At 50.8% G+C, this 22146-nt stretch overlaps 1 protein-coding gene across 5 annotated transcripts; it reads right to left on the bottom strand.

Moving 5' to 3' along the window:
• Positions 1-11084: 11084 nt before the first annotated feature.
• Positions 11085-21927, bottom strand: LOC108035747 (CREB-binding protein). 5 transcript variants are annotated; one of them, XM_050890420.1, is made up of 6 exons: positions 21822-21927; positions 16262-16411; positions 14612-16205; positions 14459-14554; positions 14099-14399; positions 11085-14024 (listed from the first exon to the last, which is right to left on the bottom strand). In XM_050890420.1, the coding sequence occupies exons 3-6, from the start codon at positions 16172-16174 to the stop codon at positions 11374-11376; spliced, it is 4611 nt and encodes a 1536-aa protein (XP_050746377.1). In that variant the 5' UTR covers positions 16175-16205; positions 16262-16411; positions 21822-21927; the 3' UTR covers positions 11085-11373. The 5 variants fall into 5 exon arrangements, with proteins under 5 accessions (XP_050746377.1, XP_050746378.1, XP_050746376.1 ...); XM_050890421.1 differs by having other exon boundaries at positions 14612-16208; positions 16262-16408; XM_050890419.1 differs by having other exon boundaries at positions 16262-16408.
• Positions 21928-22146: the final 219 nt, after the last annotated feature.

The following is a 22146-nucleotide window of genomic DNA, read 5'->3' as shown; positions in this document are numbered from 1 at the left end:
GCGGCGCGGGGCGGGGGCTGGGTAAAAAATTGGCAACAGGAACGCTGGGCGGCGCCCGGTCGGGGGAAGGAGCGTGAAATTAAATTGAACAACTTCTGACAGCTAATCTGGAATCGAGACCGGCATCGAGACTACTGGATGCCATTTGCGCTGATCTCTTACAAGCATTAAATTTTAATGGCGCACTCAGAAAGTCTGCTCCAAGATACCCACTCGCATTGCCGTCGGAGGCGGAGGTGGCGGAGGTTGGCTAACTAATGAAGCCAGCTGCTGGTGGTTGCAAAACCGCAGATGCAAATCAGAGCAAAACCGAAAAAGAGCAAAGATTGAAAGTGGCTGCCGGTGGTGCGAGTGGCAGCGGAGGTCACTCCGTCTGAGGCAGATCGAACCCATGTCCAAACTAATCCGCTCTTAATTAAAGATTGCCACCACCGAAGTTTCGCCAGCTCTGCGAGCCTCCTTCCAGAGCCCCACTTTGTCCGGGGGAAATGTACTTAAAATTTTCCATATTAAGTCGTCGCAAGCCGAAGCAGGAGGACGGGCCCGGGCCCGGGCCGTCCTGCTCCTGGCCAGCCGTCGCCTAACCTCAAGGAATAAATCTTTGACAAAGCTGAGCCGCAAACTTGTTTGTCCAAGCAGTCGCAGAACAAGTTGTCCACCGGAGGAGCGAAGGTGTTGTTATAATGTCCCCCGAATATGTCTGGGCGACCGGGAGGCGGATGTGGGGCTGCCCTGGCTGCCTTGGCTGCCGGGCACGTGATAAGATCATAATCCCATTTATGTCTTTACTTGCCAGTGGAAACTTTTGTCCGCCTGAGTGGGGCAACCAGAAGGGTTGGACGGGCGGACGGCCTGGATGGGGTTGGACGCGGCTGTTTATGTTTAAACTGAGGTCAGAGAGCACTAAATCAAGTTGCCAACGTCCAAAACTTTCGCCGGCGCATGCAAAGAAGCTGTTAAGCAGCTTAAAACTATTCCTTTGGCCGTGGAGCAAGGCTTCGGAGTCCTGCGTCTTCCGGGCTCCAGGCTCCGGGCTCCGTCTTGGGCAATTGTTGATAAGGCCCAGCCAAGCGACAGTTTACATTGGAACAAATTTGAGACTTTTGTTGGGAACTTTTCATCCTTCTTGGGGCCGAGGCGGGGGCAGGGGCAGGCAAACTTTTTGTGGGCGCAACGTGTGATGAAGATGCTGGATGGCCCAGGACAGAGGCTGGAGATGCTATCGGGGCACCACGTATGGCAAATAGTGGCGGTGTGTGGGGGAAACCCCTGCTTGGGCTGCGTGGAAAGCCAGATATGTGCCGGGCTCGGTACCAGCTGTGAAATGCGAAGGAGTCGAAATGGACGGAGTATATAGGACAGGCTCACTTTAAAGGTACGACTACAGAGAGAACAATATTGAGGATGTTCACTTTGAAAATTCATTTTGCACTTCAAAAAGCTTTGAATATTTCTATCTTGGTAAGAGCTCCCCCTCTATCCTCAATTATATCCTTAATTGAAACAGAAAAGAATTAACAAGCTCAGACTAAGTTTTAGCACAGACACTACTTTGTCACACTTTAAGGTATATTCACGTTACTAGATAAGCAAAAAAGAATTTATTCAGAAATCCATTTTTAATTTTATTGATTTGAATTTTTAAGCATTCAATCAACTAGGAGTATAATACACTTAATTATACTGAACTACATTTTGTTATTTTATAAATATCACTGTTTATAGGTCACTTTGAAAGGTCCTCTTCTTCTGAAGAATTCGCGCCTGATTTATTTAAATTCTTTTGAAGAGAAAAGGAACTTTATTTTATTTGATTCTCACAAAGTGTTCTCCTGTGAAAGATTCAACGGTATATTATTTTAATATTTCAGAGGGAAAAACACAGATTCTAAGAAGCAAAGAGACTCAGAAGAACACGTTTCCATAAAACCAAATTCCACTTTGAAGCAAAAAACCCTTAAAGGGAAGCCTTTGATTACATTTCTCATAGGGTCGTTGGGTAACAGATCTGGTATCACTCCTACTCAGAGTACTTTCAGCACTACCTCTTTAGATGGATATATCTTTTCAACTTAAGATGGTTTCCAACGACAGACATTTGATGACTAAGATATGTGTTTCTTTCTGTGCAGTATTTCCTAGCTCAGGGAAACTCTGAACTCCATGGCCAAGGTAGTGGCATCTAATCCTGGCGCGGCGTTGCATTGACTTGATTCCTCCTGCTCCGCCTCCCCTGTTGGGTGGGGTGCCCATGGTGCAGCTGCCAAAACAAATGAGCCTTAATGCGATTTGCTCGAATGGAGCCGGGATGTGCGGGCCACTTTGCAGCCCACCTTGCTGGACTTGCCCGCCCACTTGGCCGGCTATTGAGTCCCGAAGCCACTAAGCCCCAACTGATTCCGGTGTCGGGTGTTGGGAATTGGGCGCTGTGAGTCGGGGACTGGGAGGCCTCAGTCCGGACAGACAGTGTCGGCAGTCCGCTGCATCTTGCAGGCTGCGCACTGGCCTGGAATCTCGTTGGGCCTTCGACCTTTCATGGCTCAATTAAGTGGCCCACTCAGGAGCCGGGCTTCTCGTCGGCTGTTGACTTTAAAGCTGCGCCAGCTGCTGCGAGTGTAATGCGTCTTGTCAGACGAAAAAGATGATTGAATTAACCATTTATGCTCTATTTACGGGCGGACTGGGGAGCAAACAAGGCGAACAGCACAAACAGGACAAACAGGACATGACAGAGCAGACAGACAGGACATTCGCACACACAGATGCGCGGCCGAGGGAGAAATGAATCCTGGCACCCGCATTCTCCATGTGACACATTAGCAGGAGCTGGAGCTGGAGCAGGAGCAGGAGCGGGCGTGGGACTCCGAGTGGGCTGGGCGGACGAACACTGTTATCAGCTCGGCAAAAAGTGTCCTGCGAACGGGAGCACATATGTGTGTGCGCACTGTACAGCCAGCCACACGGAAGTGGAAATTGTGCGATGTCTGCCTGCAACAGAAGCCAGGACACACGGCGTTCCCGCTCCCGCCGCCGCCGACGACTGTTTGCAATGAGGTTTTGTTTCAATTTCCTTTCGATAGGCCACAGACATCCCGAAAATCGGGCGGAGGATGGGGCCGGCGCAGGACGTGGGACAGGACGCGGGCGTCGACAATTTCATGCATAAATTCATCGTGTGTGCTGGGCTTTATGGTTGACTGAGATTCGAGTGAGATACTTCCTTCCGCTGTGTTGTGTTGTTTGTTGGCTGCCATTGCGAGTCCGCTGATGACTTTGCATCTAAAACAATTAAGTTTCGTGGCGAAAAAATGGAAGCGGCCAAAACAATTTACATACTCGACATAACTTGGCTTAAATGAGTTTTGCAACAAATTCCGGCAGGACGCAGGAGGCGGCAGAGGCGGCAGTGGCAGCAGCTAATCCCTTGCGGGCATTTTGTCCTCGCCAGAGCCAGAGCCAGAGCGAGGACCTGCAGCCAGGACCTGCCCCAGTTCCGCCCCCGCCGCCCGCCTCCTGCCAGTCACTCAGTCAGCGAGTCATGCAAATTTCATGCGGCTGGCGGAGAAAAAAGCGATACATAAAAAATTGTAAATACATTTCCTGTCGTCTAGTCGCAAGGCACAGCCGGCCAGGGCAGAGGACGCCGAGCGGCAGGACGAGCGGCCAGGACATGCTGGGACAACGACGACAAGTGCGACAAGTGTGTGCCACATAAAAATGCACAAACATGGTTGCCACCGAGGGGCCGACAAGATCCAGGCCCGGCCTCAGCCGCTTATCCCAGCCGCACTGATAGTGGACGTTCCTCATCCTGCGTCCTGCGTCCTGCATCCCCATGCCCATGCCCATTCCCATTTCCATACCCGTCCGCATCTCCATCCGCCTCCGTCCGGCGAGCGGGCAAAAAACTTTGCTGCCGAATTTAATCCAATAATAAATGGAATATTGCTGACCTCGGGCATTAAATTAAATGTTGTTATCAGTGGAGTGCAGTGAAATTATCAGTGGACCTCGGTGGGCGGGGCTGCGGATCAGGACGGCCGGGTCGCCCGGCATGTGGCTGAGTGCGAGTGAGTTATTTGCGCCGAAACTTGATGTTAAACGGCAAGAAAAGGGGAAAAAAGCGAGTGGCAGCGGGAAGGGGAGGGGAGTGGGCCTGGCCAGGACCTCCAGGACCCGTGCGTGTGTGCCGGGGCTCTGTTTGGCCGGATATTAAGCTCGTTTGCATATAATTTGCGTGCCACAGACCGCAACAGAAACACAAGCTGAATCTGAATCTGAATCTGGAACCGCATCCGAATCCGCATTCGAGCCCGAGCCCGAGTGCCAGAGCCAGTCCAAGCTCTTGATGGTTTTTTGGCCCGGCCGCGATAAGAGCGCAGAGTGCAGCAGTGGAGCTGGGACGCACATTAAGAAGTCCTCGCCGGAGTGAAGCAATTAAGTTTGCGGTGGCTATCAGGACATCTGGTTATCCTTGCAGCCCGGTTTGGTTAGTGCGAAAGCTGACACTTTCTGTGGCATATTTATGGACGGTAATGAGAGACGGAGCTGGACGACTGGCTGGCTGGCAGGGGATGTGTGTTCACGGCGTGTATGGATGGGAGTGCCTCTTCTTTTCGGGCTCTGAAAGTGCCGGCGGCTGCCACCGAGGCCCACCTCCTCCTGGCTGGCAATCAGCCAAAGTCTTGAAACACTTTTGCATAAGTTAAACTCACACGTATGCGTCCTGATGCTTTTTAATCCTTTCCGCGCCGGGGATGCTTTGTCTTGCCTGCTGGGGAGGCGTTGATTATAATTGACTTTGGCTGACTTAAGTGCCAAAATGGAAATACCATGTAGCCCGCCGGGGAATGGGGGGTCTCAGTTCTCCGCCTGCGGATGGGGACGGAGGCGGGGATTGCCAGCCATGGCAATGGTTACCACTTGCCACTTACCATTTTTCATATTCCACTTACCAATTTCACGCTCTCCCACTTTCACTCAATACCCGAAAAGCCTGACGAGGCATTCCTTGAATCAAATCAAATGATGTGCAACAATTTTAATATAATCAGAATGCGGACGACCCATTCCAGGGTGCCGGGACGTCGTCCTGGCCACTGGTCAGTCTTGGCCGGCGATTGTCATGGGGGCAGCAAATTATGTTAAGTGTTCGCATGCCCCGCCAGGAGACTGCGACATGTGCCACGGGCGGCGGAAAAAAGAGGAATGCTTGCGAAAAACTTGTATCAAACGACTTTGCCATGGAAACCCAGACCCAAGCCCGAGCCCAGGCCCAGGCCGACGGCGAAGCCCTCACCCGGGACACAGGATGAAGTAAGGGTTGCGGGGCCATGATTTGTGTGCGTGAGTCGCAAACAAAAAGCCATTACAAACTTCCAGCTTCCTGGCAAAGTTTCCCCACCTGGCGCGCGGTATCTTCGAGGTAGCTGCAGCTCCGCGCCCAGCGAAGCCACCTCGACAGCCCGGGGTAGCCCGCATTCGACTGCCCATCCCAGCGATCCGGCTCAATGTCTTTTCGCACCTCGACGGAAAAAGTGCGCGGAACTGGCATTAAAAAGTTGGGCCCTGCCGACGTGCTCCTTGTCGCAGTCGCAGTAGCAGTAGCTGTCCCAGGACCCGTCTCCCAGCGATCCTCATCACAATTATCATTACCATCAGCGGCATCATCGTCATCGCTGATGGAGAGTGCCATCGGAATGATTAAAAAACTTTCGGGTGCCAAAATCTGCATTTAAAATATCATTTGGGGTCAACGGCTCCGCCGCCGACGTCTCTGACCTGCGGCGCTGTGGCTCCGCATCTCCGGAAAATAATTGATCCCCTGCGCCTCGTTTTCCACTGGCCACTCACTCGCACACACGCGCCCGCCTCGCAGAAAAATCAAATTGAAGTCTATAACAAGCGAGTGACCGCCTCATAAAGCAATTAAGTGCATGTGGCTGACCAAGCAGCAACGTGTTGGAGTATCCCCAACAAGCCCGGGATAGCTGACCCTCTGCGGACGAGGCCTGGATGGGATGGGGGACTCGGCACTCGGGAATCGGGGACTGGGGCAGGAGCCGCACTCGAGTCCGGCGTGTTGATGCCGCTCACTGCAGCGGGATGTGGCTGGGCTGCAGGTTGCCCTCTTGGTCTGGCAGGGTCCACCCAGCACGCAAGGATGCGCAGGATGCTGGGCTCCCAAGTAATTCATAGCATTAATTATATTACATGACCCGTGCAGGGGGGCAGGCACCAGCAGGGGCTATGGATCGAGTCCTTCACTGCTCTCCATTCGCCCCTCGCAGCCCACTTGGCCTTCAAATGATGCCTTTTATACGTTCTATTTTTCAAAAGTGGAGCACAACTAAGCCTGCCCCATGAACAGGTTATAGGTACAATAAAACCAACTGCTTTTCGAAATTGTGTGATTTTTGTATGCCACGTTTATCGTAGATTGCTTAATCGTCAACAACTGACTTCCGAGCTGTGATACAGAATATCTACATAGGTAAACTCCTCTCCGTTGAAATGAAGGGGGTCGTCCCGCTGGCTATCAGGACTCCGGCTGAACGGGTGATCTGAACTAAAGATTAAATAGAATTTTAATCTGTGAGTCTGTATATGGGCCGTAGTAAAGATTTTGAAAAATATTGAAAAATAACTCGTCTTTTCACTATTTTGCAGTGCATAAATAATCGAATTTCAGGACGATTGGTCGAGTCGTCTTGATATCTTGATAGCCAGACGACAAAAACGCGTTTGAAGCTCGAAGTAGGAATCACGCAAGCATCTGAATGTATTCCTTCTCAGCACTACAACATTCTAACGTCATGAAATATTGAAAAATCCTTTTATACCCTTGCAGAGGGTAGAATGATTTCGGTAGACGAGTCGATCTAGCCATGTCCGTCCGTTTCTACGCAAACTAGTCTCTCAGTTTTAAAGCTATCGGGATGAAATTTTCCAGAAGTCTTTTATTTTTGCAGGTAGTATATAAGTCGGAACCAGCTGGATCGGACAACTAAATCTTATAGCTCCCATAGGAATGATCGGAAAGTTGGTGGGAAAATAATATGAAACAAGAAAGGAAGTTAAATTCGGCAAGCCGAAGCTTGTATACCCTTGCAGTTATAAGAAATAATCAACGTTTGTAATACCATGTGAAATATTTAAGGATTGTTGCTAGCTTCAGTGATATTAAAAAAAAAATCATTATCTCTCTGACCGTTTCTGTGGCAGCTATATTTTAGAGTAGTCAGATTTTTATTAAATTTAAGTCGAAATTCTTAAAAATATAAAAAATGATATTCCCAATATTATGGATCAAACAAAAACACCTCTTAACGAGGTAAGGGGTCGTGGCGATAGCGCACCATCAACGTACAAAAGTTCTGATATCGACTTTTGTGACAAATAGCTTGTTAATTTAACTTAATAAATACACTTTGTAAAATGTTCTCATTCTGCTCGCTTCAGCCAAATATTTTGGGCACTCGCATATTGTATTGAAGCGTGCCGAAGGGAAACATTTTAGAAAGAGTATTTATTTAGTCGATTTTTTTAGGTCAATCGATAGATATTGATGAGACAAACACATTAAGGTTAAAATTTTGTTTCTATCATAAAAACTGTAAGCGCTACAGATATTTGCGGATTGTGGGCGTTAGAGTGGGCGTGGCACACCACTGAGACAAACTTGCGAGGAATCTGCAGGCCAAGTGTGACTGTCATAGTTTCCGATATCTCATCGTTCATACTGATCAAGAATATATATACTTTATGGGGTCGAAAACGCTTCCTTCTGCCTGCTACATACTTTCCGACGAATCTAGTATACCCTTTTACTCTATGAGTAAGCTTTTTAGCATTTTTCTCATTAAGACTGCTTTATCAACCGTACAGCTGAATGACTACACAGGCATTTTATATTGCAACTTACATGGCCTTCAGGAGGTTGATGGCTGAATATCGTTCCAAAGACCTTCTTATTTCGAACTTGGATCTGTGATAAGATCTGAGGGTTGTCAATTGCACTTTTAGAAAATCTTTCAAATGTGGGTATATTATAGTTTTCGAGATCTCAGCGTTCATACGGACGGACAGAAAGTAAGAAAGTCGGACAGGACCAGTTAGACTCTGGTGATTCTGGTAAAAGATATATATCTATCTTATTCTTAGTATCTATTGAGTTTTAAGCTCTGCCCAACATATGCAGAATAAGAAAAGGTTGTAAGCTCCTAGTTGGGGTTTCAGCGCAATTACACCTGTTCCACTTCAAGCACACACCTTAACCCAAAAACCGCAAATTACCCGATGAAAAAGGCACAGACAATTTACGATTCGGATCGACTGACTTTATCTACTGAACTCTCCCCGGTGACGATTTTGCATAACAATTGGGCCGCCTTAATTTATGCGCGGCCCGTGCTCCTCCAGCGACACAAAGGCCATAATATTAATTGTTTATAAATAAATATGCACACATCCAGGGGACTTTGTGGGCCGCAGGCGCTAAACGCTGCGCTGCAGTTTTATTATTTTGTTTGTTTGGCCATGGGCAGATAAAAGTAATTAACGCCTATTCCGAATGGTCAGTGGAGGAGCAGGAGGAGGAGGAGGTGCTGGAGCCGGATTGTGGCCCAGGACAATGGACAGAGGACGGCGTCGGTGGCGGCCATAATTATTATTGACTTATTGGCCACAATGGCATTTAAGAGAGGCCAGCACACCCGGCTCGGAATCGCGAAAGTATTTGCATAAAATTTGCATTGACAACGGTTGAAAGCAATTGAAACAATAATTTCGTCATTAATGTGCGACAATCCGATCACCTCCTCCCCGATTGCCACCTGCCCGGACTGCCTCCTCCTGCTCCTCCGTGCGAATTGAAAACGTGCTTATCGCCGCACATCAGCAACGGACCGAGTGGACTCCGGCCGGATGGGACTGGGATTGGGATTGTGGATTCGCAGTGGGCAGTGGCCATTGCATTTTTCTGCCATTACGCGCCCGCTGCAATTGTTTAACGCGTTTAATTACATTTGTTGGCTGGCACTTAATGTTTTTATAATTAATAGAATCAATATTGATACTGCCCCCGTGTGACCCCGGCTCCGTCGGTGCTCCTCGTCCTCCGGCCTCAATTCGGACGCCCCCCGAATCCGACTCCAATTGCACCGCAGCTGTGGTTAATTGTAGATTAAAAATGTAGCCAATGCGGTTGAGGTTCAGGGAAGCGTTAAATGTCTGGTCAAACTATGGGCGTTTGGCAAACAGAGCTCGACACAGTGGCCACTCGCTGGATGGTCAGGAGCGGAGGAACGACCACAGCCACACTGGAAAAAAGACATAAGGATCGTGGTACATTTTTTATAATTTCTTCTGATTTTAAGGTTTTCTCATCATACAAAAAAAAAAGAACGGAGCGATATGGCGATAATAAAAGAAAACCAGATACCCTTCACTCAGCCTAGAGAGCCACCCTGCTGAACCAAACTTGAGCTGCGCAGAAAGCCCAATAACCTGTATGCTAAGTCCCACTCCTCTAGCTTTTACAGTTTCCGTTCATACGGACGGACAGACGGACGGACGGACAGGCGGACGGACAGACGGACAGACGGACATGGCTAGATGAACTCCGCTAGTGATCCTGAATAAGAATAAATATACTTTATGGTGTCGGAACTTTCTGACGAATCTAGTATACCCTTTTACTCTACGAGTAACGGGTATAAAAAACAAAAAGCAAGATTTGGAAACAGTTTATTCTACACTTCCTGAAACCGAACTCGTATCTTTTAAATTTTGTTCTGCGTGCAGGATATTCGCGATAGCTGGGAGCCCGCTTTAAATGTTAAATGTTTATTTGCTTGCCATTTGCCGCGACTTGCATTTAATTACATTCGCTCACACATGAGGAGAGCCGTAAGCATGCATGCGAAATGCACGGGGAGCTCTGCGTCCGCGTCCTCGTCCACGTCCTGCTCCTCATCCTGGATGCGGGACTCGCTCTCGAGGCGGCTGCCAGAGTACGCTTTAGAATGCAGGCAGCGTAAAAGATTAGCCCGATTAGTTCAAAGGGTTCGCAGATCCCATGCCCATCCATACGCTCCCTCGTCCTTGCGGCCCACTTGAGAATTCCACGGCGTAAACACATTTGCTTTCGGCTCGCAGGATTGGGTTTCAAGGGGAATGGGAATGGGAGTCCATGTCTAACGCCGCGATTTGCCATTCGCACATCGTTATATGAATATGGAATGACCAGCGTTTGGGGGTGGATTTCCACACACAAGAAAACGTTCTCTGCTTTGAATCATGCGGCTAATCCTGTCCTGCTCCTTGCGGTCCGGGACTCTCGGTCGGTTGAATCAAGAAACTTGGCTGGTAAAACTGACCAATGCAGATAGTTCTTGTTACTTTGTTAACAATTGAATAGTTTCGTGTGAAGTGTATTTTCTTCTGCAATGGTAAATAGTTAATTAAAATGTCTGTACAAAAGCTTGAAATAATATGATGTGTAAATTCCCAAGGTTATTTACAAGGCTTCCAAGTGAAACTACCAAAGACAAGAGCTTACTTAAAACATACTTCCACACTACCTTGAATTCAAAAGTAAGCCAAACGCCAGTTTTGGAAAAGCCTAATTAAATTTTTTTTATTTTCCTTTTTTACTTTCCAACAGTCACATATGCAAAACATTTGAATTGTTTTTTTTTTCATTTTATAAATGTTATATTCTTTGATATTTCTATAAAACATATGTAACTAAAATGGCTGGTTTGAGTCCTCTACCATTTGTATACCCTGGCAGAGAGTATAATTTCAGTCAAAAGTTTGCAAGGCAGTGAAGCAGACGTTTCTTGACTTATTACTAGATGAGTCCATCTAGTCATGACCTTCCTGTCCGTTTGTTCGTCTCTCCGCTTGTCCGTCCGTCTGTCTGTCCGTCCGTCTGTCTGTCCGTCCGTCTGTCTGTTCGTCCCTTTCCGAGCAAACTAGTTTCTCAGCTCTAAAGCTATCGAGATTAAAACTTATATTGCAGGGAGTACATAAGTCGGAACGATGTGTTTAACCAATTAGGCGAATATGTTTTTAGTGCATGAAGTGTGCGTTGTTTATTTGACCCAAAAATAAAAACACGTAGGTTACATGGGAAGTGAAAAGTAGTTTCCGGAAGACGAAAAAGGTAGTATTAATCAAATCAACGTAGGGTCATCTTCGGTTAGTTGGTAGGGTCGTCTTCTTTTCCAGAGCAGGGTCGGATGATTGGGTCTCCGACTGACCGAGTGATGACACTCGATCTGATGTTATTTGGCCAAGATGCAGGTTACATTCAATTTAAAAATTGTGGTCGGAAGACGAATGAGGTAGCCGAATTGGTTAAATCTTTTACTGCAACAGGGAGGCGTAGGATGGCTGGGTGATCTTCGGCTGGGGGAAAGTCCCTTCCGGAGCAGGGGTTCCGGGTGGGTGAATGGGCCTTGGAGTGGCTGGTGACGACACCCCCGATCCGGGGTTACTTGGAGTGGTCGGCTGCGGCATGTTCGCCATGTTGGTTGCTAAATTCTGTAGAGGACCGGGACTTGGGTTGGGGCCGGACCCGGGAACGGTGGTGGGGACAGGAGCTGGAGCAGCACTCATTTGTTGATTGTTTTCGCCATTGACACCATTGGCTCGTCCAGCTGCTCCGTGCATCGACTGCACCTTGGTCATTACCGGGTTGTGGCTATTGGAATGGTAGTTGGGCATCGCGTTGGGATTGTGGCGAGGACTCATGCGGTTGTGGGGCGGGAGGTTCATTGGTGTTCCCTGTTGCATATTAGGCTGCGAGATACCCTGGGGCAATCCCTGGGGAATTACCTGAGGCAGTCCTTGGGGGATACCCTGTGGAAATCCTTGGGGCAATCCTTGAGGCAATCCTTGGGCCAATCCTTGGGGCAATCCTTGAGGTATTCCCTGTTGCCATCCTTGTGTCATGGGTTGTGGCATTCCTTGTGTCATTGCCTGAGCCATTCCTTGTGGCATTCCTTGTGGCATTCCTTGTGGTATTCCTTGTGGCATTCCTTGCGGCATTCCTTGTGGCATTCCTTGTGGCATTCCTTGTGGCATTCCCTGGTGCATTCCCTGTTGCATGTTGGGATGCTGCATACTCTGCTGCATGTTTGGCTGCGCCATCCGGCTTGGACTGAGCATCTGCACCGGCACGGGCAGCAGCCCGACGGCCATGTTCATGCCCCTGCCCGTTGGGCCCATGTGGTTGACCTGGTTCATGTGGTTCACCGGACCTCCGCGCATATGCGAAGACATGTTCTGGCCCATGTTGCCGTTAAAAGACACGTTGTGGTTGGACTGGAGGGTTTGGTGGTTCTGATGGGGCTGGTGGTTCATCTGACCATACAGATTGGGGCCATGGGGCCCGCGACTGGAACCTCTGCCTCGTCCATGTCCTTGTCCGTGTCCGTGTCCGTGGGTATTCATTAGACCCATGTTGCCAGTGACGTTCTGCATCACCATTGGCGAGCCCGAGCTGTGGCTGCGATTGCCGCCCACCTCGAATAGGATCGGGGCCATGGGCCGCTCCTGCCGCATTGGAAACATGGCCTGGGGCTGGGGGCCCGGGGGTCTAATGTAGATGCCACTGGGGCCCGACTCCTGATTCATCAAAGCTGCATTGTAGTCGGGATTTGGTCGCTGTTGGCCAAACAAGGCTGGTCCGCCTGGGTTGAATTGGTTGTTAAACTGCTCCTGCGACGTCGAGGGTTCCTTGAACTGGGCATCTCCCATCGGGACGCCACCTGGGACTGCATTGGACACGAAGCTGCTGCCTGGCATCTGAGCCACGGGAGGCATCGGAGGTATCGGGGGCATCGGGGGCATTTTAGGCAATGGAGGCAAAGCCTGGCTTGGCTGCGATGGCTGGTCCCGAGCAGCGCGATAGCCTGGGAAGTGGCTAGGCGTGACGTGGGGCGAAACCTGGGCGCAGGGCACATTGGGCCGCGGGGTTTGCGGTGAGCCGTGCTCCATATAGGAGGCCCCAAAACTCGGCTGGCCCGAACCGGGCAGTATGGGCGTGTTAACGTAGTTCATGAACTCCACCTCGCCGAAGCAGTAGGACCGGGGATCGGGAGAGGACGACGGCCTAGGCGGCTGGCGCGCCATGCCGTTCCATTCCCCAGCAGCTCGGCTCCCTTCCGTGGCTCGGCCATCGGCGTTCTGCTCATCACTCTCCTCTTCCTCCTCGTCATCGTCGTCTTCTTCGGTGACCTCCTCCTCGGCCTCCTCGTCCTCTTCCTCCCCCTCGTCGTCGTCTTCGTCGGAGTCCTCCTCCTCCGCGTAGCTGCTCTCCTCGCTGCCCTGGCGATTCGCATTGGCGGCCACGATCTGCGATCGGGGACTAGAGTCCTCGGTGGTGGTGGAATCGGTGGGCGACGAGTCCGAAGCTTCCTGTCTGGCGGCGACGGTGGTGGTGTGTAGATCGGCCACATTGCCAAACTGCGGGCCCAGATTGAACCTTAGCGGCATGCCCGGGTCGATCGGCTGGACCGAGTTACCGGCGGGAGTAGGTGGTACAAAAGCCATCGGCTGGCTGGCACCCGTCCTCGCGTACAGGGGGTGTCCACGGTAGTTCGAGTTGTGGAAGTTCGAGTTGTGGAAGTTCGAGCTCGGGAAGTGAGAGTTCGGGAAGTTGCGACCGTTGTTCTGGGTGGGACGCCCGCTGCCGATGGCACCATAGCGCCCCTGGTTCGTATGGTTGCGCGGACTGTAGGGACCCGGTGGACGGTAGCCACGATAGTTACCCGTCTCTGAGTAGCGCTTTGCTCCGCCCATCTTGTGCTGCGGCGCCATCGCATGACCAGGCGGCATTCCCGGTTGCATTCCCGGCTGCATTCCCTGCTGCATTCCCGGCTGCACTACCTGCTGCATTCCAGGGAGCGGATGCGGGTGAGGCGGTGGATGGGAAAAGGCGACGTGCGGATGAGGTTGTCGGGGCATGCGATGCGTCGTTGGGTGCGGGACCTGGTGTGGATGCATCGGCACTGCTGGAGGGGATTAAGGGATTAAGCGGATTAGGTCGGCGTACAGGCCAGAGCATCGCTACCCAAGGGGTACTCACCCACGGGCCTGGCCCAGAAGCCGAACGACTGCGGTTGGGGCGGTGGTGCTGGTGGTGCGTTCTGCGAAGATCCTGGCACCGACATGGGTGGATACGGCTGCGGAACCCTCGGTCCGCCGGCTCCACTCTGTCCTCCGACTTGCACCGTCATCCGCGGTCCGTTGATGGGCGACGGTCCTGGAAAGTAGGTCGGCGGTAGCGATGATGGAGCTTGCGCTGGCAAAGAACCCCCCGTCGCGATGAACATGCACATGCAACGGTACTCCGTCTGGGTGGCGGCGTCGACTGCCTTGGGAATTGCCTGCGGGGATTGCGGCAGTGGAGCGTGTGACACCTGGCCTCGAAAAGCACCTGACTTACCTGGATGCGGGCCAGATCGTCGGGCGTGAGGCTGTGCGGATGGAGGTCGAAGGGCAGGTTGATTCCAGTAATGCCCGTCCACGGACGAGGCACGTTCTGCGGGAGAGGCCAGGAGTCAGGGAGGAGTTCGGCTCATGTAGTCCACAATCTTACCGCCGGCATGAAGAGACTCGGATGAAGCGGCGGCGTCTCGAGAATGGCGGTCGTGTACTCGGCCATCTGGATGGGCGTCATGTGCTGGAAGGCCCCGCGGAGTAGCGGCGCCATCAGGTCGTTGGCCCGTATTAAGAGGTTGCGCAACGTGGCCATGAACTCGTCGCGCGACAACCCGATCTCGTCCAGCTGCGCGGCGAAGGACTCAAAGGACGGAAACTCTGGGGAGGATCCGCTCATAGATGACTCCGCGACGAATTCGGCGGTGCAACTGTTGGCTCTTGAGAAGGTGGGTTCCTCGGCGGCCCCCCCCCTGCCGTAGTAGTAGGCCGTCCAAGGAGTGGCGGGATCCGGTTGCTGCTGGTCGGTCCCCTGACTATCGATAGCGAAACTGCTGCGCCTCATGCCCAGGCCGAAGCTGTTGCAGTTGCGCTCGCCACTTTCGGGGTTCACGAACTGATAGCTTCGGGGAATGTCGCCTCCTGGGCCAATGTATGGGCCGGTGCCGTTCTCGAGGCCAAACTCAAACGCGCTCCTCGACGGCGAGAAGCGCGGCAGCGTCTCCTCCTCGTTGGACAGGATGCGTGCCAGACAGGTGCCCGTTGGATAGAAGACGGGCGCGTCCGGGGACATTTGAGCGCTGACCGAAATTTCTAGTATACTCAGTGGCGACTCGATTGTGGCTGGGCCCTGCGGGTTAGCCCTGGGCGTCTCCGATCTGACTTCTGGTCCCGCTTCCCGTTGGGGTTCGGACGCTGCTGGAGGATCTGGTGGTGGATCTGGTGCCGGATCTTCTTCCGGATCTGGTGCTGAATGAGGCGCTGAATCCGGTGCCGAATCTAGGGCTGCATTAGGTACTGCGTCAGGGGCTGAATCTGGTGCTGATTCGGGTACTGCATCAGGTGCTAAAAGAGTGGCTATATGAGGTACTGCTTCGGGTGCTGAATTAGGTACTGCGTTAGGTGATGTATCATTTGCTGAATCCTGTGCTGGATCTGGTTCTGGAAATGATCTTGCTTTCGCCTCTGGTCCTCCCGCTTTTGGTAATACCGCAGATCCGGCTTTTGGATGTGGGTCTGATACTGCACTTCGCTGTGGCTCTGATCTTGCTTTTTGTTGTGGCATTGATCCTGCTTTCGCTAGTGCCTCTAATCCAGCATTTGGATGTGGGTGCGATGCCGCTGTTGGAATTGCCTCGGGCCCTGCTTCAGCTCTTGCCTCGGATTCGGCTTTTGGAGGTGGGTCTGATCCCGCGCTTGGCATGGCCTCTGATCCCGCTTCTGGGCGTACCTCCGATTCTGCTTGAAGATGCGAGTCGGATCTTGCTATTGGTCCCACCTCTGATCCTGGTCCTGCTGCTGCTTTCACTACCTGGCTACTGGCTTCCAGCTCCTTCTCCGGCAGCGAATCTAGGCCTGTGGCCGTGCGTTCCAGAAGCGGCACACATCCAGTGTGGATGAAGTCGAGCGCAGTGGAGGCCAGGGACATGCTGGAGGAGTTGGACATTTCGGCGTTCGCTATGGGGGAGCACAGCTCTTCGGTGGGCACTGACGGCTCGGACATGCTGGGGGGGATTGGGGGCGCACAGGGTCGCCTTCTAGACATGCAAGAGCCCATATTATATTTGAGATTTAATAAGGACACGCTTACTCAGCCAGGGCTGCAAGGATCGGGTCCCTTATGCCACACTCGTGTGCTCCAGTCGAAGGACGTGCTTTGCATGAACTAGCGCGGGGGGCTTTCCTGGGCGGAACGCCCCTTTACTCCCCTCCTGACGAGGTCCTGTCCGTGCTGCTGCTGCTGGAGGAACATTTTTGCAATTATTTCAAATATTTTTCAACACGGCTTTGCAACGCCGACGTGCCGACGAAACCCTTTTGTTCTCCATCTTGCGCCAAAATATTTTTCCACATTTTATTTTGCGCACTCTTTTTACTGCCTCGCCTTGGCGCGAAATTAGCGTGAAGCAAGGACCAAGGACCGAGAAGCGACAGGGGCAGAACGAAAGGGTCGGCGAAGATAAACTTTAAATAAAACATGGCACACAAAGGGCGGAGGGTTGGAAGGGGTGCCAGGATTTTAGGGCAGGAGGCGGTGCTCCCGGAGGAGAGTCGTCGAACGGCGCGGCGCAGACCGCAATTCAAATAAAATCCTTTAGGGCTTTTGACTTTTAACTCATCCGTTTAACGAGCGCTCATGTTCGTGAGGCAGCAAAATATGCAATCCGGCCCAGGGTGGGGATTTCCCGGCCAGGACAACAGCACCCTTGACACCTACACACACATGCGAAGACAGAGCCCGGCACGTCCTTCGTCCTGCGAGCTCCGTGCAATTGCAAAACGAGAGCGAAACAAAACGCGAAACAAGCAGTCAGAGCCGACTTTTAGCTTCCCTAAGTTAGCTAACTAAATGCATGGTAAATAAAGGACTTCTGAAGAACAATTTGGATAGATAAATAAGGTATAAATTATTAATATTTTCAAAGTGAACTCAAATTAAATGAAATAAATTGTGGACAACTTTCATTGATGATTTTTAAATAGTTCCGATTTCGAAAATCCCTCCCAACTTTGGCGACCTGCTGGAGGGTGACCGACAGGTCGGCTTGGTCGGCCCCTTTGTGGCGAAAGCGATTTAAATTTTTATGAGCCCTTTGGCCAGGCGTATCTGAATCTACGCTGTTCTGATTGCCCTTGTCACTATTCCTCCGGAGCGCCACGACTCCGGCACAATAAGCCAAATCGATTGATGGCGATTTCTGAATTGAACAATTGCCACTTGAGCCGCAGAGTGGGACTTGGAGGACGCAAATCCCGGTCCTCGTGCTGAAGCACGCTCCAGCGAAAGGATGCGCCAGGCGTCGAAGGCACCACCTAGCTATGCAGTCGCCCCCGCCCTTCCCAAGGTGGATGCGCGGAGCGCTCCCCAGCGACTGCGACATTTATTAACTGGCAAATACACTTGTCACGGCCACGCCCCGCCCCCGCCGAGCACGCTTCGTTTAATAAATTGAGCGTTTTACGCAATTTATGCGGCTGATTTGACATTAATGTGCCCCAAACAGACTCGCCCACACATGCATAAATAACTGCGCACACATGTAGGTTATTTACATGTTGCCACCACCCACTACCCACCACCCTCCGCCCAGCACCACCACCCACATCCCGCCGTCCACCCCCCGTGGGCATCTTCGACTTCCTTTCAGCTTCTTTTTATTTATGACAACATCTGTCCCGGTAGCTTCTCCTCCTAGCCTCGCGGGGCGTTAACGTGCGCGCCGCACACACGTCATTAATCATTTTAACAGCCCGCAACTCCTTCGGCCCCACGTGAGGCAGTCGTCAGTCCGTCCGTGCTCGTCTAGCTCCGTCCCGCAAACTTGGGCCATTAAAAGCGGGAGCCACTAAGCCGGGCTGCCGTTAACCGGCGGAACGTAACTCACGGTTAGGAGTCCTTGCGCACTTTCTGGGTCTTTTGTTTGGCAAACGGACATTTACAGTCTACTTGCACCTCAGGTAGCTCAGCTCCCTAGTACCACTGCCTTGCTAATAATAGATATCTAACGATGCAGGAAACCGAAAGGGGGGTTACACGAATGGAAGACTCCCCACTGTTCCCAACTCGGCCACGCTAAAGCCTACCTTTTAGATCGCTCCTTGACCAAATGGAAAATCATTGAAAGAAATAATTATTAAGAAACTTATTGGGTTTTTTAATTTTGTTGTTTTCTAGTGATTAAATTTCAGCTCTTGCCGAAGACCTATTTTTATTTTAAATTTAAAAGGTGTAGGGTAAAGTGACGAACCGACGAAATGAAGGTGACGAAGGCCCCACAAATAAAGTTGTCCGATTTCTCGTTCCCCAAATAAATAATCTCACAAGCAAATTACGCACTCTTACTCATATTATTGTAAATACATTGTTGCCTCAATTACAGAAACCGACTGCAATTATTTGGAATTTTTGATGAAGCACATACATACACTCCCCCCCTTAATACATTCTAAATATTTATTTATTTACATACTGCTTGCTTAAGGCAACTGGCATAAAGTTACAGCTACGGTTTGGTTTTAATTTCTTCATTTTTTATTCGCTTTTTAATTGATAATTTGGTTTTCTTAAGGAAATCGTAGGATTCGAAAGTAGTGGACTAAAGTTCTATTTGGGATATGGGTTCGGTTGTTATTAAATTCAGTGCATTCGTTAGGGATGTTCTATTGGCATTGAGATATTGTTGCAGAACTTACAGGGGTTGTCTGTAGCCTGAAGGAGTCTAAGCTCATGGGTAAGTCTGCTGTGGTCTAAACGTAATCTTGTTATTCTGACATGGTCTTTTCTTGTTAGTTTGGTTACTTCTCTAGCTGTTGTGTAGTCGCTGATATTCAGATGGTTGCCGTTTATGGCAGAGGTGCTATATAAATGTTTTTTAATATCAGGTGTGGTGATCAGAGGTTCGAAAGCTGCGTTATTTATTATACCGCGAATTTTTAAAGGATAATGAGCTGAATTGTCTATATTTCTAGTCGAATGAATTGCGGAAAAAGTCCGAGCAGATGCAGATTTTCCCTTTGGTAGCACGGCCTATCACGATGACCTTCAGTATTGCAATAATTTCTGCAGTATAAACTGATGTATGATGTATATTGGAAGGATAGCTCTTTTTAGAACAATGTTCTCAGTGGTTATGGTATAAGCCGCTGTGTCTTGGTTTTTTGATGCGTCCGTGTATATAAAAGTGTAGTTGGTCAGTTTTGATTTTATGTCCTGAAATTCCGGACCGTTTCGGCATCCTTAAATCTAAAGCAAATAGAAAATAGTTTGCCCTCAAAAGTATCGTTACTATTTAATAATGGAATCCTAGTATTTAATAATGTAATTTTACTTTCTCAAAATAGAATAGAAGTCCTTATTTTAATGATGCTTAAATCAAGAATACCATTTGTCATCCCTAAAGAGGGATCTGGTTTTTCTTTAAAGCTGCGGCTAGATTTTAGAGCAATGAAATATTCCAGCATCCTAAAACCTATGGGCGAACTTCAGCAACCTTTGCATTTGAAGTGGAAGAGCCTCACCCCGGGCACTACAAATTTTAGTTTGCCACCAAAAGTAATTATATTTCCGAGAGCTCGGCAGCGAGGGATGTCCCCGCCCCAGGATCTGAGGCCGAATATTCTGTCAAAGCCCGCCCCCACCGCCACCGCAGTAGTTAGTGCCGTTCTAGTAACGCCTCCCCAGCTGGGCCACAACAATTCCCAGATGCCAGTCAAAGTCGAGGAGTTGAAAACTCTCAGACGCAGCTATAACTCACGTGTGCCAGCTAATAAATTAGAGGGAATGCGGCCCGAGCGCATCAAAGGATAACTTTGGCGCTCCACTTACTGCCAGGACCCCCGCTCCCGGCCTCCAAGGACGCCCTCCCACCCCGGAAACCATTAACCTGGGCGAATAATCAGCTGTAAATATTTTATACGTGGAACTTTGACAACCGGGTTCCCGGGGCAGGCGAAACTATGTGTGGCATCCCAAGATGCGTGGCCCGTAATCCAGGAACAGCTCCTCGTGGCCAGGGGCTTTGCCGGTCATCCCGGCCAGATGACGACGCGATGGTGATGGGCCGGCTTACGATAAGAAGGCAGCAAATAGAAATGGATGTCGATGGCTAATCAAAATAAATGCCGGCGGGGAGGGCGCCCAGTGTGGTGACAAATGTCGGGCTTAGCGAGGGGCGCGGAGCGGTCCCCGGCTGGGGGATTCGCTTGGAGCCAGCTTCCGCAAATCCCCGCCCGCTTCGGCCAGGCCACAAATTCATTTTGCCTCGCTGCACATGCAAATGTCCTGTCCAACTGTCCGACTGTCCAACTGTCCGGCTGTCCTAATGAGTGGAGTGGAGTGGGCGCAGCGGCAAAAACACCACACAATGAGTCCTTAAAGATTAATTAATCTTTTGGTGCCACATGCGGCCGCCGCCGAGGATAATGCGTGCGAGTGTGTGTGCGCCGGCTGACCATTGTCCTGCGTCCTTTCTGGTTACGGTTTAAGCTAATGACACAACGCCGAAAAGGATGCGAGCCGCACCCCGAAGGGGTCCGGATCTGGGCGCCGGGAGTGGGGCTCGGCCCGGTCTGGTCGGGCTTATCTCTTGCTTTTGAAGAAATAATTAATGACCTCGTTTTTGCCACTGTGCCGCACGGAGCAGACGCAGCGGACAGGGGGGCCAGGCCATTAAAAATCGTTTATTTCGATTTGATTTAATCCAAAATAGATTGCCTGTCCTGGTCGCAGTTCCCAGAGCCCAGTGCCCAGCTCCCTGGCCAAACGGACGATGCGGCCAATTCATGCACTCAATTTGCAGTGGGCCGGGTGGAGCTGGCCGGGCATTTATAAATTTCATTGGTTAATCCTTATTTTCGCATTAAGCGCGAGTGCCTGGTGCTGGGTGCGGTCGTCCTGCAACCGCTATGCAAATGTTGCATTGTCCTGTTGCACCAACACACCGTCCTGCCCCTGCCCCTGCCCCTGCCCCCGGTGGCAATTAAACTAATCGCACGCAGGGCTTAAAACGCGATTTGCGGCGTCGATTGCCAATTGCGGCGTGGCCGGCAGGGCTTGCCCTTTTGGTGATTTTGCGATTTGCCGCAAAATTTATTTAACCGACAGGCGAGAGCTCGAATGCCGAATCGCGGTCCCAATCCCAATCCCAATCCCCGCTAGCTGTCATTTAAACTGTTTGCATTCCGGGGGCAGCTGCCTGTTCGGCGGTTTCTGCGGCGCGGCGCCTAATGCAAATGTTTAGTTACGGTTACGCCTGGTCAGACGGGCAGCCCAGTGGAGGGGAGGGTGGGATGGGACGGGCTAGGACAGGACACGGGCGCAGGCACCTAGGCCCACTGCATCAGACTTTGGTGCCCCAAGTTTCAAAGGTGGCTCGGAATAGGAAACCCTAGAGAAGCTATCAATAAAGCAAATCGAGCCCGTTCATTGCCAAGTGAACTGGATAGTACTTCACGGGTACTTCATATGGTACACCTCAAGGGATAGTGTTGCAAGATGCGTGTGTAGGTGCACCACGACGATGGCTCGACTGCTCTTGTAAACAGAAATACAAGACAACGGTTTTCTAGGCCCGATCAAATTATTATAGTTGTTTCAGAGAAGAGATTGACTGTTTACAAACACCAGCAGGAATACGATACGGAGCACTCACCTTTCCGGCTTCCAAAAGTACGTTTTTTACTTGAAAAATTACAGAAAATAATTTTTTTTTTTCACACTACTTTTTGTTCACTTTTTATTTTTGATGTTGGTGCCGGCACTGATGAAGTAGAACTGACTCCCAGCCCGTGCCAGTCGTCGAAGCAGTGGGAAATCGTTTCCAAGGCCCTCCTTGATCGGCAGAAAACTAGCACTGAATGTGGGAAAGGCCTCCTTGATCGAAAAAAGGAGACCTGAATCGATTCCTCGTAAATGCTAGACAGTGGGGAGCCGAGAGGTCGATGGCCAATTCCCCCGACGGTCCTCAGCCGCTCGAC

This window comes from Drosophila biarmipes, chromosome X (genome assembly GCF_025231255.1).
Source record: "Drosophila biarmipes strain raj3 chromosome X, RU_DBia_V1.1, whole genome shotgun sequence".
NCBI classification, from domain to species: domain Eukaryota; kingdom Metazoa; phylum Arthropoda; class Insecta; order Diptera; family Drosophilidae; genus Drosophila; species Drosophila biarmipes.
The sequence above is the reverse complement of the archived record's forward strand: the minus strand, read 5'-3'. Positions and strand labels throughout refer to the sequence as shown.

Coding starts and splice junctions, on each gene's coding strand:
- LOC108035747 (XM_050890420.1), bottom strand. CDS start 16,174: ATGTCCGAGCCGTCAGTGCCCACCGAAGAGCTGTGCTCCCCCATAGCG. Junction 14,400..14,458: donor ACGATCTGGCCCGCATCCAG/GTAAGTCAGGTG, acceptor CAATCCCCGCAG/GCAATTCCCAAGGCAGTCGA. Junction 14,025..14,098: donor CTTCTGGGCCAGGCCCGTGG/GTGAGTACCCCT, acceptor AATCCCCTCCAG/CAGTGCCGATGCATCCACAC.